At 55.5% G+C, this 16,511-nt stretch overlaps 5 protein-coding genes across 5 annotated transcripts; 2 read left to right on the forward strand and 3 right to left on the reverse strand.

Annotated features, from left to right (window-relative positions):
- Positions 1–196: 196 nt before the first annotated feature.
- E0L32_002419 (uncharacterized protein) lies at positions 197–1,522 on the reverse strand (the record flags this gene model as incomplete). Its single annotated transcript, XM_031136606.1, has 1 exon — positions 197–1,522. One exon carries the CDS (start codon positions 1,520–1,522, stop codon positions 197–199), a length of 1,326 nt encoding a protein of 441 aa, XP_031000273.1.
- A 2,802-nt stretch (positions 1,523–4,324) lies between these two features.
- On the reverse strand, positions 4,325–5,383 carry E0L32_002420 (uncharacterized protein; the record flags this gene model as incomplete). Its single annotated transcript, XM_031136607.1, has 1 exon — positions 4,325–5,383. One exon carries the CDS (start codon positions 5,381–5,383, stop codon positions 4,325–4,327), a length of 1,059 nt encoding a protein of 352 aa, XP_031000274.1.
- Positions 5,384–6,000: 617 nt separating this feature from the next.
- E0L32_002421 (uncharacterized protein) lies at positions 6,001–9,382 on the forward strand (the record flags this gene model as incomplete). The annotated part of the gene is made up of 5 exons (XM_031136609.1): positions 6,001–6,488; positions 6,666–7,016; positions 7,492–7,829; positions 8,064–8,496; positions 8,707–9,382. The coding sequence occupies 5 exons, from the start codon at positions 6,001–6,003 to the stop codon at positions 9,380–9,382; spliced, it is 2,286 nt and encodes a 761-aa protein (XP_031000275.1).
- Positions 9,383–10,010: 628 nt separating this feature from the next.
- On the reverse strand, positions 10,011–11,025 carry E0L32_002422 (uncharacterized protein; the record flags this gene model as incomplete). The annotated part of the gene is made up of 2 exons (XM_031136610.1): positions 10,011–10,090; positions 10,755–11,025. 2 exons carry the CDS (start codon positions 11,023–11,025, stop codon positions 10,011–10,013), a joined length of 351 nt encoding a protein of 116 aa, XP_031000276.1.
- Positions 11,026–13,716: 2,691 nt separating this feature from the next.
- Positions 13,717–16,511, forward strand: E0L32_002423 (uncharacterized protein; the record flags this gene model as incomplete). Its single annotated transcript, XM_031136611.1, has 2 exons — positions 13,717–14,103; positions 14,184–16,511. The coding sequence occupies 2 exons, from the start codon at positions 13,717–13,719 to the stop codon at positions 16,509–16,511; spliced, it is 2,715 nt and encodes a 904-aa protein (XP_031000277.1).

Here is a 16,511-nt window from a genome sequence, read left to right on the forward strand (position 1 = left end):
AGGCTCTTCGGCGCATAATCATCAGGCTTCAGCATGGCTATTTGGATAAGTATTATCAAAGTATCAGCAACGCCTAGCTCCTGCGATATCATACAAGCTACCAAGATCCTGGAGACAACATCACGCGGATCCTATGCATTGTGGGGATGTCGTCTTTCTTCAACGTCTACACTGAATACACTAGCAAAGAAGTTCTTCAAGGCCACGAATGCGCCCGGATCCCCTTCTTCCTGAGATCTCTGAAGAGATTGTAACTGGTCAACAGATCGCCACTCTCCTTCGAAGTCGGTGATAATCCCCACGGGCTATTCATTGGGTAGAAATTGACGTGATGCTCGAACATCAGCTCGTCAATAAGCGCGCTGCCATTCTCGGGATCGTCTGCTAGTAGACTCTGGACGATGGGCTCCTCTATGGGCGCCGAGTCTATATCGAGCTTGAAGACCAGAAAGTCTTCTGGGTGGACAAGCCGCTTAATCATGTTGAGAGTATTCAGCTTGTCTCCTCCCATGGTCAAACCAACATTCATTAGCGTGTAGATACCGATCAAATCCTCTGGAACTTGTTCGTAGACCTGGGTATCGTTCAAGATCTCGACTTCCACGGCGATGAATCGGTCGAATTTCTGGCCGCGTGCATGGTACTTGTCATAGAACCACTGACCAGATGCTGCAGTTGCCCCACGGGTCCAACCACCAAAGTAGGAGGAACCCAGATCCAAGTGGATATTTTGGGGTGATAACCAAGCCGTTCCGAGCTGCTCATCGTATACAGGTCGTAATGATGAATACCACGGCGGAACCCCATGAGTATACCATTTCCTAAGCTCAATGTCGTCATTCTTGGTCGTGTACGTAAACGGAGCATAGCCTTGAGGCAGAATGTGAAGCTTAGATTGTCCTGGATGCTCGTCGGGATAGTTATCCATGATAAGCTTATCCTTGCCGCAATATCCATCAAAGGGATCACGGAGCATCCCGAATAGCGGTTCGATCAATTGTATCCCACTCCCGGATGCAGGTTGAAAGATCTGTTTATGCTCATCATAGCATACACGTCGGTAATGCATACGACTCATATATTCGTCTTCCGGGGCGAGAGGGCCTGGAGAGGCGTCGAGTGTTGTCCATTTGACTTTGGAGTCAACGGATGCTAGAGTGATGGTTCGCCTGATGATGGACTTGGCTGCTTCGACATGCTTCTGAATAGCCTTGCAGATATTGGCACCGTCGGCAGTGGTGGACTGAACGTGTGGCACCTCTCGGAACCATTGCTCCTCATACTCGCTGGATTCGTACCGGTCAAAGACCCACTTGCAGTAAGGTGAGGTGGCAGAGTCGGTGGGTATGTATTCTGTCTTGGGTGGGCTCGCTTGGCTAGGGGCCGTATCCGTTTGAGTGCTCTCCTTTTCCTGCCCGATTTGTGTAATCCTGGCCGACAGTAAATCGTACTGACGGTTAATCCCAAACAATATCAGACAGGTCACAGCGACAAAGATAAAGAAGTGAAATCTGGGTACCATGATGGCTGCGATGTGCCGGAGGGAGGAAGGCCCTGGCAAGAGGAGGTGATATGGGCTTGGATTGAGGTTGATTAGGTTGGACAGATCAACAACTGGCCACAGGACACCTATAAGGGCCAGATCACTGAAATTCCTTTACCGTGGGCTTGAAGAGTTCCTTTATTTAATACCGAAGCCAGGAGGCTTCAACTATGCTTGATTGACTTTAACCACACTGAGTAAGCCATGTAACAGAACCCAAAGCTCCAGTCCTTTCATAGGGGGAGAACACGCGAAACGCGCGGTCATCGCAGCAAGGGATGGAGTATCTCTGTCTCAACATGGCTGCTGGCATTGTGAGTCCGGCTATGGGATGTCTCGATTCCTTTGCATCTTAGTGGCCTGATGATTATAGAATGTGAATTTCTGATTGAGGAAAGTTCCATAAATACGCCTAACATGCAGGGAGCAAGGAACGCTGTCTAGCATCACGCTAATCCCCACATTTCAGCTGTCAAAAAATATACGAGCAAGATGTAGTGCGCTAGGTTCGAGTGGCGTGATAAAGATCAGGCACCTACGAGACCCCGAAGCCGTACCTACTCCAGAACCCGCTGAGATGATGGGCAGCATGCGTTCGGATCAAACATGCAATCTACCACGGACTAGTCTCAACTGGCTTTCAAGTCTTCATATCCCAACGCATGGATGGCATGCCGTAGCTACTCCTCAAATCAAAGCTTTGTCAGGAAAGACTGCTAAATTGACAATACAAGTCGGATCATTACATCGCACGTGCCAATCTGTATAGATTGAGTGGATGGTCTTCCTGTCTTGGGCTTGATGGACTGGTGATCCTTTCCCTTTCTTGAGTTGCAACCCTCGCCGTCGATTATTAGATGGAGACTTGGTGTCTAGAAAGAATGATAAGTTCCTTCTGGATGTATCTTTGTATTGAAGCACGATGCTTTGGCCACTGTCAGTATCAGAATATGAGACAATCCATTGCTTGATTCGGTAAAGAGCTATCATGAGCCCGATCATTCCGGGGCCAAGTTTCACTCAATACACTTGCCTCCTGCCATGTTAGCTCACAAGACAGCATGTGTGATCGTTTAGTAGCGTGCTTTCAAAGCCCCTGAAAGTTCTGCCGACCGTATCGGGCGTGGTGGCAACAGTACTATACAGAGACCAAGGCAGTGGCGTGGCACCTTGATGGATTGCTACCTTGGCTTTGCCCTCGGAAAAGTTTTCCCTTCTGTCGCGGGATCCAGAAGATTACCACCCGTTTTCATTCCTGTTCATTACCTCCAGCGCCTCATGACTATGATAAATATCTTCTCGTCCAGATTGTTGACGAGAACGCGGCACTGAGCGCATAGCTGCTAGGATTCTAACCATTACCAGAACGGCATTTAGCTAGATATATTGTGACGGCGTTTGGCTAGGTTCACTGTAACACTGATAGGTGGAGAAGCCATGGTGCAAACACCATCTTGCCTTTCGTGAAGCCAACAATACGTAAACATTGTTGCGGCCCTTCAGGCTGGTAACACCGGCAGAATCGTGGTGCAGCTGAGACAATATCGAGTCTATCAAGGAGAATGACGAGGTCGTGTGTGAACAACAATACATTCTTGTGCCATCGCTACCGCGCTTTCGTGACATAATCTCGGTACGGGCTTTGAAACTTCACCTTCGTGAAGCGAACCACTCGATGGCAGCCCTGGATGGGACACTTTTGGACTAGTCAAGTTTATTAGCTTTGCAATGGTGATAATGGCTTGCCTCGATACGACATCATGCCGCGTTTCGTGGACAAGGAATCTTCTTAGGTACTCCGTAGGCCCAACCGCATTCGGAGATGGCTCATTCCGAAGACGATCTTGCTGCCATAACCCGAAGAAACTGCAACACTCGAGTAGGATTCCGGACAATTTCTGCTAGCATATTTATAAAGAAGGCCCCAATACTAAGACTGTTCTTACAGTGTTCATCTAGTTTGTTGGGTCGAGGGAGGTTGACCTGAAATGTGGGAGGTTCTGGGGTGGATGATAGGTACATCCCTATGCGGGGAGCTACCATTGGTGCGAAACCACCCTGCAGATCTCTAGGATTCCCTCCGTTGAGGGAAATGTCGGCTGAACCTGCAGCAACGCAATTGGTGCGGATTACAGTAGGTCCACCTTAAAACAGCGAAAGAGATTCAAGCATGCAGGATGTCGTGGCCCAAAAGGGGACGCTTTTGGATCAAGCAGCGGATAGTTGCCATTCCAAGGATCTACTACTCGGATGCAAATGATGTTGAGCAGAATATCGGCACGGAGATTGCAAAGACCTTCAGCACATAATCATGATGGGAATTTAGGTACGGCTACGAAGAAATAGTATCAAGTTGTCCGCCTATCCTAGCTCTTGTTATGGCATGCAACCTGCTAACATATTTCAATTTCCTCTTCTGCCAGATTCATATGCCGGAGCATTTCCGTCGCCATGATGGAGATGTTTGCTCACGATGCATTCATTTTTCTCAACAAGCTGGCCAGCAGAGAAACAGGCGAGAGGCCATCTGGCGGAACAGATGAATGTGGCAATATATGCGCTCTTTAAAATCTACAAGGAATAAACTAGCTTTTGTCCAGAAACTTTGCCGCTTCTCAACAGGTCAATACCATCAAGCACATTTTCAAGTCCATTGCCAACCTTCATGGGGTGTGTTCTCAACAGACCTTGATCTAGACATGGTTGGACCACGTGATCGATCCAGTCCTTTGCAAATTTCGAAGACACCCTGAGCCAATCCGTTTCAAGGGTTAAGCACGGTCAGAGGCGAGTCGTTCTTGAAGGCTGGCCAAGGCGAACCACTCCTTCTTGGAAACATGTAGCGATTAAAACACCACCCGAGCTCCAAATCCGTTGTACAACAAGTCCTCGCTCGTTCCCTGCCCATGGAGTCTCCATTTCCGCCATCATCCACTCGCCAGCACTGAACATCCGAGGATTATGGAAGAATATCGTGTGGTTGAGTGTCGCCATCATTCTGACCACCTTGCTGTGCACTCCTACTTCTCCGTTCTCAGTGGCCTCTTCCAGAGCCAAACTTGTGAGATATTGCTGACACTCTTGCGATTCCTCTCGAGAGCCTCGGAACCGGGATAAGATACCATGGATAATGTCATCGTTTGTAAATCGTGGAAGTCTGTGGACACGAGATACCGTGCCGATGAAATAGTTATCACTCATGTATGCTACGGCCGCAAGATGAGCCCCATGACCAGTAGGTGACGGCCACCGGCCTGGCTTCCGAGATGTCGAACTGGGAAACTCGGGACTTGGGTGCGACAACCCTCGCGCTCGTATCCAGTGAGACAACTTCACATCCGACCGAGGACAACCCTTCTCAATACCACAGCGTATAACATCGCAAGGACGGTGGATACCTTGCTCCGTGGATGCAGAAAGCTTGCTTTCATCCCTCAATACAACAGGTGGTGCCTGCAGATCTGCCGGTCTGTAGTTGGCGTGCTCAATTACTGATTTGTTGCTTTTGAGCTGTCTCATGAAGCTGATGGTTGCAGTAAATAAGCAACCTACACTCTGTACGGCCTCGACGGTTCTTGTCACGTAGTTGTGGCCATCTCGGACGCGGCGGACGTGGTACGTAATCGGTTCAACTGGGCTTGCTGGCCGCACGAAATGGCTATGGAGGCTGTGGGCGTCGAAGTCCGGATGCACAGTCGACTGTGCTGCTACTAGGCTTTGAGCGATGAGCACACCTCCATAGAGACCACGACCCCACGCTGGAGTCCAGGGAGCGTGAACATTGGAGAAACTGTCGCCCTCCACGGCGCTCAGGCGATCGAGACATAAGATTCTATCCATGGCTGAACTCACTTAGGAGTAAACAGAATGATGATATTCAAGCTGGACGCAAAGCACGAACAATTCACTGAGAACTGCAGGAGCAGAGTAACTTTCACGGCAGTTGCTTGCATACTCGGCCTCGGTTATTTAAATGTCTCCACCTAGGATGCCGGCTATGGACAAGGGAGATAATTCCTCCAGGGAGGGAGACCGCAGAAGAGGTCATACGGCAAGTGTCAAATAGTTAAATAGTTCTTCGGCTCAGAGGCCATGCTGCCCTCTTTAATCCATTGCTACATCAGAGACTACTGCATCCTCCCATGACCACCTCCTTGGCTGTACACTGTTTACAGTTGTTCTCTGATGATGGTCTTCATAGGGAAGATTTTCGCGTTGTCAACATCCCAGATCCCGTTTTTGGGGTAGACATCTCGGCGAACATGGTTGAGAGCTTCTTCCTTGGTGTCGGCGTATATGGTCATGACTGAGACGGTGAATGGATCAGCCAAGCCGGAACAGGTTTGGATGTGCACCGTGAAGGACTGCCCCTCCACGATATTGAGACCAGAAGGACTCGAATCGACAATTTGTTCCTCAGCACCGGCTACACACTATCTGACGACATAGCGGTAACTATGTATCACGCTCCTGCATCTGACGGTCACTCGGTTGCAATATACCACGTATGCAAAAAGGGATTGGCGTCCTCTCCAGATCCTGGACCAGCGCTGGTGCACATTCATGACGGAGGTTACTTCTCCGTGAGTGCACAAAAGGCATTGGCATCTGTTGTGCCGTATGTGGCCAACTCGGGTGTTCCAGTGTTTTCGATCGACTATCGACTCTCTCCCGAGAACCCTTTCCCAACGCCACCTGAAGACTGCTGGACCGCTCTGCTTTACGTCCAATCGCAAGCAAAAAAGCTCAATATCAATCCCCACCGGATCGCCATCATTGGCGAGAGCGCGGGTGGAGGGCTCGCCGCTGGTCTGGCTATTCTAAGCAGATCTTTAGCGAAACAGATCCTCTTGTACCCCATGCTTGATGACCGGATTGTAGCGGACCACACCGAGGGACTAGGTGTTTTCAGCATAAACGATCACGGGCTGGGCAGCCTACCTCGGTGACTCATACGGCACCGAATAGTGCCCACGTCGCCCAGGAATACCTCCATGGAGGGTTTGCCGGCATGACAACCCTGAACGGGAAGAAGCCTATCATTGTTGCCTGCAATGGACTCGCACACGGTGAGAACGAAAAAGGACAGAATCTCCACGGAATTCTGCTAACCTTGAAGCAGGAGGCGGTATGGAGGTTGCACTGAAGCCGACGTCGTATTTGCGTCGCCGTCTGTTACTTTCAGACTGCCCGAGGTCCTCCTGGGGATCTCTGCACTGGCAGGTGCTCTTCCACGAGCCATGATGTTGTTCGGTAACCAAAGGACCATGGACCTCGCCCTGACAGCGAGGGAACTGACGGCTGAGGAGGCACTGCAATGGGGTCTGGTGAGAGAAATCGTGCCGCAAGAAAAGCTCCTGGACATAGCACTTGACTACGCCCAGGAGATTGCCAACATGAGCCCCGACGGGGTCATCATCACGCGGCTGGCGGCTAGGGAGGCCTGGGTCACTGGCATCAGCCGAGCAACAGTGTGAGGCCAAGAACTCTGGTTGGAACGCATGCAGCGGAGCCCTAACGCCCGAGAAGGCTTGGCTTCGTTCAAGGAGAAGAGACCGCCAAAGTGGCATGCCTCGCAGCTGTGAAATCAGACTCCTCACTCGGTCATGGCCTGCGGGCTGGCGCAGAGAGCAGCACTGACTCAACTCAACTCTGTTGACAAGCAAAGAGACTAGGGAGCCACCATTGATGTCCCAATGCCTCGGGAGACGCACGGTCCCCACCTCGGCAATTCGGGCAACCCTTGTATCTTAACTAGCTTTTTCCTATTCTTAGTTTGACCACCGTACCGAGGCGTTGAGAAAGAGTCTCGCCATACCCCCATATCCACAATCCAATCCATGCTGTGCCCTCTTTCTTATAGTCAGGGAAACGCCATCAAACTGCGAGGGCCGCTCGTCGTCGTTGCGACACGCTTTGACAAACCTGGCCTCGTGACAAGCTTCTAGATCGTCTCGACATGGCCTCGCCGAGCGAACAGGAACAGTCCGACTCCTATCAGTCGGTGGGTTCCAACGGAAGGCCACTGATACGCAGCCCGAAAGCAGCCATGTGAAGCGGAGGGCGGCCAAGGCCTGCCTCTCGTGTCGCAACAGAAAAGTGCGGTGCGATGTGACGAGCGGCGGTGTTCTTTGCACCAACTGCCGCCTGGATGATGTTGCCTGCGTCGTGACCGACACGAATCGCGGCAAAGGGCGATCCTCGAGCTCATGGGGGCCGATTAACAATCCCACGCCCATGAACGACGAAGTCGCCGAGGAGCTCCCGGTCTCGCTTACCTTTGAAGGTGGGCACCCTCCGTAGCCCTATGTTGCGACGCAACAGTCGGCCTGTAAGGCACAAGCGCGAGCTTCTTTGTTGACTAGGTATGCGCCAGGTTCGCGTGGGCTGGTAGACTCTGGCCAGTATGACGGCATGGAGATCCGCGTCGCCGCGCCGTCCAGAGACACCCTGCCAAGTCCCATCACCACCACTACCGATGCTACCTTCGCCCCAGCCGACCGGTAGTCGCCACTGCCAGCGTATATCCGGCCCCTGCCCCCGCACATTGATGCTGGCGACATCGAGTACTTGACCAAGAAGGAGGCCCTGACGCTCCCAGACGAGGAGCTGCAGTGCGCCCTTCTCCGTGCTTATATCCAATATGCTCACGCGTTCATGCCGATTCTGGATCTCCCGCCGATCTACACAGCCATTGCACTGCGCGGGGAAGGCGAGGAACCCCTGAGCCTGATTGTCGTCCAAGCCATCATGTTTGCCAGCATTGCCTATGTGGACATCGACTACTTGACCTCCAGGGGCTTCCGGACGCGAAAGGCAGCTCGCCGGGTGTTCTTCAACCGTGTACGGCTGCTTTACGGGCTGGAGTGCGAGACTGACCGTCTTGCGCTCCTTCAGGCTCTCATGCTCATGACGTACTGGTACGAGAACCCGGACGACGAGAAGGAAACTTAGTATTGGCTCGGCATCGCCCTTTCGTTGGCCCAGGTTCTTGGCCTCCACCGGGACCCGGAGAGCTTGAACCTGAGTCCGGAGAAGCGGAAGCAACGCAAGAGGATGTGGTGGGCCTGCTACATTCGAGATCGTCGCTTGCTGGCGCTTGGCCTGCGCCGCCCTATCCGCCTCCGCCCAGAAGGCTTTAACGTGCCTATGCTCACTCTAAGTGACTTTGAAATCTCTCCGCTCAATGACGACGTCGTGCGGTGGCTGGGCCCTCTGCCAATCATGGATGATACACCGGCCAAGGAGACGCTTTACATAACTATCATTGAGCTGGCTAAGCTGTGCTTGAACATCGGGGATATCCTCTCCAGTCAATACTCGGTCCTCAATAGCCCCGGGATGAGCGCAGATAGGACTGTAAGTGTTATGGTGGTACCGAAGAAGAACATCGAGGCGGCTCAGAGCCTGGCCAAGTGCGACGCCGCGTTAAAGGACTGGTTCCAGGGTCTGGAAGAGTGCTGCCGCTACAAAGCAGGACAGTGGTCGTCTGCCGATGATCAGGACGGAAGCCGAAGGATCGTGTATCTGCATCTGGCCATGCTGCTGCACATGATCTACTTCACCTCAATTACCGTTCTGCATCGCCCACGAGCCTTCCAACCGGGGACGGACCCTTCCGATTCGTCGGCCACGCGGCTCTCTCGAGACAGGGTCACAAACGCCGCCGTTCGCACCACCGAAATGATCTACGACCTAAGCACACACGACTCGCTGCGGTTCGCCTCCACCAGCAGCATCACTGCGATCCTTTCCGCTACCCTGATGCACCTCGTCAACCTGCGCTCGGCGCAGGAGGACGTGCGAAGCATCTCGATTGGCCGCTTTTACCAGCCCTGATTTTCAAGTGTTGCCAACCTATGGAGTCATCGTGGTGTCCAGTGCGCCGAGGCCCTTCGACCTGGCACAACTTGTGCCGAGGTTCTCTTACAAGATGCTTTTGCATGGAGAGCAGTATCTAGAGATTCGCAAGTGGCCAATACCGACTGCCGCGACTGTTGTCTCTAAGCAGAAGTTGGTGGACGTCATCGACAAAGGGAAGTCGGCGGTGTTATCACAGGAATCACAAGCCGCGACGCCAAGACGGGAGAAGATCTGTTCTATAATGAGACCACCTTGTTCATCAGAGGGTCCGGCTCCTTCGGCGGTCCACGCCAGAGCATGGAGAACAGCAGGCGGCCGAAGGCAGTCAGTGGGATGCCCAGCCGAGCTCCGGATGTGGTGGCGGAGGTGACATCCCCAGACCAGGCAGCACTGTACATGTTGAACGGCGATCGCAATCCGCTACACATCGACCCAAAGACTGCAAGAGCAGCAGGGTTTGACAGCGGACCCATAACTTCACGGGCTGTGCACGTTTGGTCTAACGGGCAAACACATTCTCGCGCACTATGGCCGTTTCAAAAGCATCAACGTCGGATTTGTCGGCACGGTCCTCCCTGGCCAAACGTTGCAGATAAGGATGTGGTTAGAGTCTTCGGCAGTCTTGTTCCAGGTTGCCGTCAAAGAGTCGGGGAGGTTGTGCATCGATGGAGGTGTTGCGGAGCTCTGTTCTACAAGCAGCAATCTGTAGTCTAGAGGAGTAGAAGGTGTCTCGGATGGCCTCATCTCTGCCAGTGAAGTCCCCCGCTTGTATGTAGCCCTAGAATCAAGACAATCAACGGGCAGATAAGACCAGTGATATCGCCTGCGTCTGAGACAATTTCATCTTCCCAGAGCATCGATCCCGCCTCCGGCTCGGACGCATGGCAAATCACCAGATCAGAGATGTGGGCGGCCGACGAAACCTAGGTCCACCTTGGGCGTGCGTGTCGACCACGATGAATCGAAGGGCCGGAACGTCGCCATGTGAGTGTACCCTTTGTGCGATATTCCGGTAGGAACTGAACTGCAGCAATGACCCTGTTTTGCACGTCTTGGCATCAATATCCATCGAGATCTGCCAGCACTAAATGGGTTCAACTGGAGCCAACTATGCACATTCGGATATCTAAAGCGGAAGATGCTATCTGTTTCTCTCTGGATTTTCCATGTCTGATACGTACAGCATTACGGTTACCCATTGTGTAATGCTTCTATCCGGCAAAGGCTGACTGTCTCGCCATGGCTTCATTCATGGCCCCCGCGCCTCGCGCCTTCTTTTGCTTCTTTGAACCCGCCATAGTCACTCTCGGGGGCCTTCAGATCGTGCTCGACCCGGCAAGCTACTCACCCGGACTGCTCTCGTACGTGCCAGCCCACGAGGTGGCGGCGACGGAGCAGCTGGCCATCGCGTCGTTGTGCAATTTTGTGCTTCTCGTGGGTGCCATGATAGCGGTGGTCATGTGGAGGTGCCGGGACCCGGAGGTCGTGCGGTCCGTCGTCGTGGCGCTGATCTTGACCGACGTTGGAATCTGGATGTCAGCCGTGCGGATCATGGGTTGGGAGCGCTTTGTGGATGCCGGGAGCTGGAGTGGGAAGCTCACGCAGCTGTTCTCGGGCATGCTGGCCACGGTGCTTATCAAGTGCGCGTACCTGATGGGTTGGCTCGGCGCGGACAGGAGGCCAGGTGATGCGAAGACGAATAGGTCATGATGACCTCCTTTACGAGATAGCTGCTGGTGAGGCTGAAAGGAAGAGGGCTATGAATCTCACACGGAGCGCATAGACTACCTAGGTAGTTCATGCAGCTCGATAAGGCTTGATCACACGACAACCCCCTTCTGGCAGGCATTTTGAGGGAAGAGGAATGAACATGGGGTGTGATTGGCGGAGGGCCTGGTTGCTGATAAGAAGAAACCTTTGTTGAGGATGGTGACCTCAGCAACTGGCGGAAGCAGGGAGGGGTGGACGGGAATGCCTGGGGGAGTGCCGAGGGGACTTCTGCCGGCACATTGGAGAGGCTGCCTTGGTTCATGCTGGCACGACCTGACGCCGGCAGTGGCCCAGAGATCTGCGCTTGTTTCTGGCCATTGCCGCGGGCGTATTGGTGCCTCGAGGTCGAGGAGGAGCGTGGCACCCTGGGTGTGGGTATTCGGTCGACAGAGGTGACGAGTGAGGGGATGGCATGTGAAAACTGGTGCATGTCATCACGTCATGCAGGTTTATGCCGGGCAGTGCGCGTCGTTGCGACACGAGACGAGGGAGGAAACATGCAATCCGCGAGCAAGGAGGATTCGGTTGTCGAGGCCGAAATTACAAAGTTGGACAGAGACAACAACCAATCTCCCAGAGGGCCGTGACGTGGGAGGACAGCAATGGATAGAGAGACAGGAGAGGGCGCGTTCTGCTGACCCGAACTTTGTGCATTTTGTGGTTGATGTACGGAGTAAGCATTAGAATAAGAGTGTATCGAATTGACTGCAGTCAGAGACTTATTGTGTGTGTTGTTGCTGATAAGAACCCTGTCAACGATCAGCTTCTTCCCAGAACAAGAGCTGACCAACACACGCACGCATACATATGAATGCATTGAACAGGCAGCCTCCCACAGATCTCGTATATACGAGAGCCGTGAACTGAGCAATAACGGCGCAGTATTGTTCATGGCTTTTCTTCTCTTTCTCGAAGACAATCGGGTGATTCTGGGGAAATTTGATGGCCCCCCCGCTTGGTGCTGGGTCCTTAGTCAGGCTGGGCACCAGAGGGCATGAGGTACTTCTCCGTTACTTCCGCGGGAGTCAAAGCCACCCAGAAACTTGGTAATTGGGCTGACCTGCAGGCAGTTGAGTGGACACAAGACAGACGTGGACGTGAAAGAGGCGATCCCAGTAGAGAGTCGAGGCCGTTCCAAGGTTCCAGCCCGCCACCTGCTGTGTCGTGGTGGTCGCGGAGCTGGGCGACACCTCGAGTCGTGATGTATCGATGCGCGAGCTCACGCGTGGCCACGGTCACCGAGTCGTGGCATTGGTACCCGTCGTCATCACGTCGTATGTGAGCTGTCATTGGCCCGGGGCACCAGGGAACGAGGTGAATCAGGACTTGGCTTTCCTGTTTGCACAGAATAACAGCCATCGGAGACTTGGGTATATTGACTCTTGGTCAAATCCATGCGTGGCGCACCATCGAGGCACCCCATCCTTGGATCTGCATTGACAGAGGAGCAGGCACACGAGCTTGACGAGCTGTCTCACCTCTGGCGTGGACTGAACCATTGGGCTGCCAGCGTCAGTGCTAGCAGTGCGTTTCTTGCAAATTTGATTGTTTGCTTGGCTGCCGGTTCAGAGCTGGCCATGTTTCGGAACTGCTCGGCATGAGGTACCAGGCAGGTATCTTTTCCAAAGTTCTAGGCTCGGTGACGACGGCTTCAGAGGGGCTGTTCGCAGGCGCTAGGCCCTGTTGCTGGGACTCGTGCACGCGCGCATCCACCGGCACCGCCAAACCAACACACCCAGAAACCGCCCTGGGCGTCTCCCCGGGCTGTGAGAACAGCGAGTTGAGCCACCGCGAGCCGGCCCTACCGGCGGCCGACGAGTCAAATCCAGGATCTCTAAACAATGGAAGCTAATGCCACTGCCAGATCCTCCGCTGCCTGCATCCTTTCCTTTCTTATTTTCTCTCCCCTCCAACATTCCGACAATTCGGCACGACCTCTGGGCTCGAGCGAAGAGGAGCCAGAGAGAGAGAAGCAAGAGAGAGAGAGAGACTTCCAATTCCTTGTCGACGAGCAGCGCGGGGTTCTGGCGCCCTCCCACCATCCACCGACTCTCTCCACCCGGTCACTGCCCGTGGCGTCACACGCACAATCCATCAGCGATCATCCACCCATCCACATCCATCCCCCGGTCATTGTCCGTTCACTGGAGGTGGTTAGCTGGAACAATCAATCACTGACCTACTTGAAGCTCCCCGGCCATTCGAGTGCTACCTAGGTACCTACCTTGCGCTACACCTTATCCGCACCATCATCATTCCCTATCGTATTTCCCGTCCCCGCCCTGCGCCAATTTCCCCGGCACAGCCGTCTCGACCGCATCATCGCTCCAGAGAGGAGAGAAACATTTGGACGCCTATCCTTGCGTCGGCGTTTCATCATTTCTTCGGGTCCTCGTCGAAACAACCAAAGGACCCGCCGTTTCTTTGATTTCCGGCGCCCTCCAAGACTTCTCTCCATGCCCATTGCCTGGGCCAGGCCAGCGATTTCAACCCGCCAACCTCCACCCATGAGGCTCTGCTGGTGATCAAGCCTCATCACCATGGGAAACACCAACACCAAAGAGTCCGGCTCCGGCTCCGCCACCGGCTCGCGCGGTCACCGTCCCTCCCTCGCGCCCGAGGCATCCTCCTCCTCCCATCGATCCGGCCGTCCCTCCTCCCGCTCCGGCCGCACCAGCAGGGCAGACCTCGGCGGCCTGCTCGGCCTCACGCACAGCGGTTCCAGCACCCAACCCGCGCAAGAGCAGCAGCGGAGGGAGACGAAACAGGAACGGGAGGCCAGGCGTCTCGAGAAGGAGCGGCAGGCCAGGATCGCCGAGCGCGAGAGGAGTCTCAAGGAGGAAAATGTCGATGGAGGATACCTCGTGACCCTCGGCACCTATGTCGGGCCAGAGGACTTTAGCAAGCAGGTCGTGCGCCAGCTGCAGGTGCGTTGTTTGGCTCCCCCAAGTCCTAACCTATCCTTGCCCGAGTTCGCGATGCAATATTGATCCCTATTGCCCTACAGATCGAGCGGAGACTCGCTCCTTTCTGGCGTGGCCTGCAGGACTTTGACGACAATTGGACGGAGCCCCAGATCATCGCCGCCGCACGCGGCGTGGACATCCCCCCTGCCGGCGCGACTCCCCCCGACGAACTCGTCCCCAAACCCCTCGCCGTCGAATCGCCCTCCAACTCGACCCAGAATCTCAACAGCCTGACCGTGCCCTTGGGCGCTCGGTCGCTCTCCGCCGCCTCCGACAGGAGCGTCTCTAACCTTGGCTCGACCATCCCCTCGCCTACGACCGCTGCTCCGGCCCGCGGCAGCTCACCTTTCAAGCCGCGCGCCAAGGCTCTTGCCGCTGCCCTCAGTGTGGGTTCCCGCAACGGTTCGCAGACCGAGATCGCCCCTCGCGAGATCAATCTCCCGGCCGACCCCTTCGTCAACGGCCAGCCCACCGAAGTCTTTCTCTACAAGTCCGGCTCCGAATGCCCCATTTGCTTCCTCTACTACCCGCCCTACCTCAACCACACCAGGTGTTGTGACCAGCCCATCTGCAGCGAGTGCTTCGTCCAGATCAAGCGGCCCGACCCGCACTATCCCGAGGGACACGGCGACAATGCGGACAACGAGAACGCCAACCCGGAGGAGCAGGCCGGCCAGCTCATCTCGGAGCCCGCGTGCTGCCCTTACTGTCAGCAACCAGAATTCGGCGTCACTTATGAGGCGCCTCCCTTCCGACGTGGGCTTACTTATTCTGCGGGGTCCCTGACGGTCGGCTTGCACAGTACTGCCATGTCATCGAGCAGCTCGGTCAACTCCAACACATTGTCCCCGTCATCACTCGGGTCGCCGACGGGCGGCAACAGAAGAAGAACGCAGTCGCTGTCGGCAACCGCGCCCAACGTCATCACTACGGATCGAGTTCGCCCCGACTGGTCGACCAAGCTGGCCAACCAGCGCGCTCATATCGCACGACGCGCCGCGGCTGCTACCGCGCTACACACTGCTGCCTTCCTCATCGGGAACAACTCGGACAGTCGCTCTGGATTCAGGATGTCGAGCCGCTTCGGGAGGAGAACGGGCCATTCGGCTTCTCCAGGAGGGCGTGTCGACGAAGGCAGTCCTCAAGGCAATACCAGCGAAGGCGGCGAAGGCGACGGGAGCAGCGGCGCCGATACCGCCCGACCTCTGGGCGCACGACGGAATCGCATGGAGGACCTCGAGGAGCTCATGTTCAGGGAAGCACTCAGGCAGTCCCTGGCCAGCGAGGAGGAGCGGCAACGCAAGTGGGAGAAGGAGGTCCGTAAGGAGGCCAAGAAGCGGGAGAAGGAGGAGCGCAAGGCGGCCAAGGCCGCCATGAAGCACGGCTCCGGGCCGTACTCGCAGGGTGGAAGCGGCGCGAGCTCGGCCACGGCGAGCTCGCTGAGCCTGTCGGGCCTGGTGCACGGGAGGAGGAGAGGTAATAGTGGCGCCTCCAACCTACGTGTCGAGGCCAGCGTGGCCAGCGCCGTCGCCGCGGATGGCAATGGGAACCGCAGCGGCAGCGCAAGCCCCGTCAACACGACTGACAAGGGCAAGGCGATTGAACGCCCGCCGACGGTGCCCGAAGCGCGGACCAGCGAGGAGGCAGGCGAGTCGTCAGCCACCGCAGGGGCGTCGTCAAACCCGGCGGCGTCCAGCAGTGCCAGACCCATGCCCACGCCGCACCAGCCCGCGGGCCCGTCCCACCTCCGGCAGATGAGCAGTGCTTCCTCGGTCACGTCCTCTCAGCCAGACTCGACGCCCAACAGCTACACGCCGCAGTCGCACCTACACGATCCCAGGTCCAGCGGCCTGACCCTCGGCGGTGCCAGCGACGACGGCGAGGCCGCCGACGACAAGGATCCGAGCAACAGCGCCGAGCCCATGTTCAACTTTTCGAGCCTGGCCGAGATGGTCGGCGTGCAGCTCGAGGGCGAACATGCCGGACGCAGGCTGTCGGCGATTGGCAGAGACAGCCTGACGAAAGACAACGCCGCCGAGGCGGATATTGCCAAGGGCAATGCGGCAAGCCCGAGCCAGCATGCCGACAAGGACGACGAGGTCGCCGCTACGGAACACGACGAGCACGTCGGAGATGCCGGATCCGACGAGATCGACCAGAGCATCGCGACGCTCAAGGCCAGCGACGTGAAGAAGTTCAGGGCCGAGTGTGAGAAGCAGCAGGAGTCGACAAGTACCTCGTCAGCACTGGCTCCGCCTCAGCTGATGATCACGCCCGAGACGCCGGCGCCTGTGGACGACGATAGAGACGAGTCCAAGAGGCTTGGCTTCGCGACAACCATTGAGAGCTCGCGTACCGTCACTCAGTAA

This window comes from Thyridium curvatum (assembly GCF_004353045.1).
Source record: "Thyridium curvatum strain D216 chromosome Unknown NODE_10_length_634906_cov_78.760910, whole genome shotgun sequence".
Lineage (NCBI taxonomy): Eukaryota > Fungi > Ascomycota > Sordariomycetes > Thyridiales > Thyridiaceae > Thyridium > Thyridium curvatum.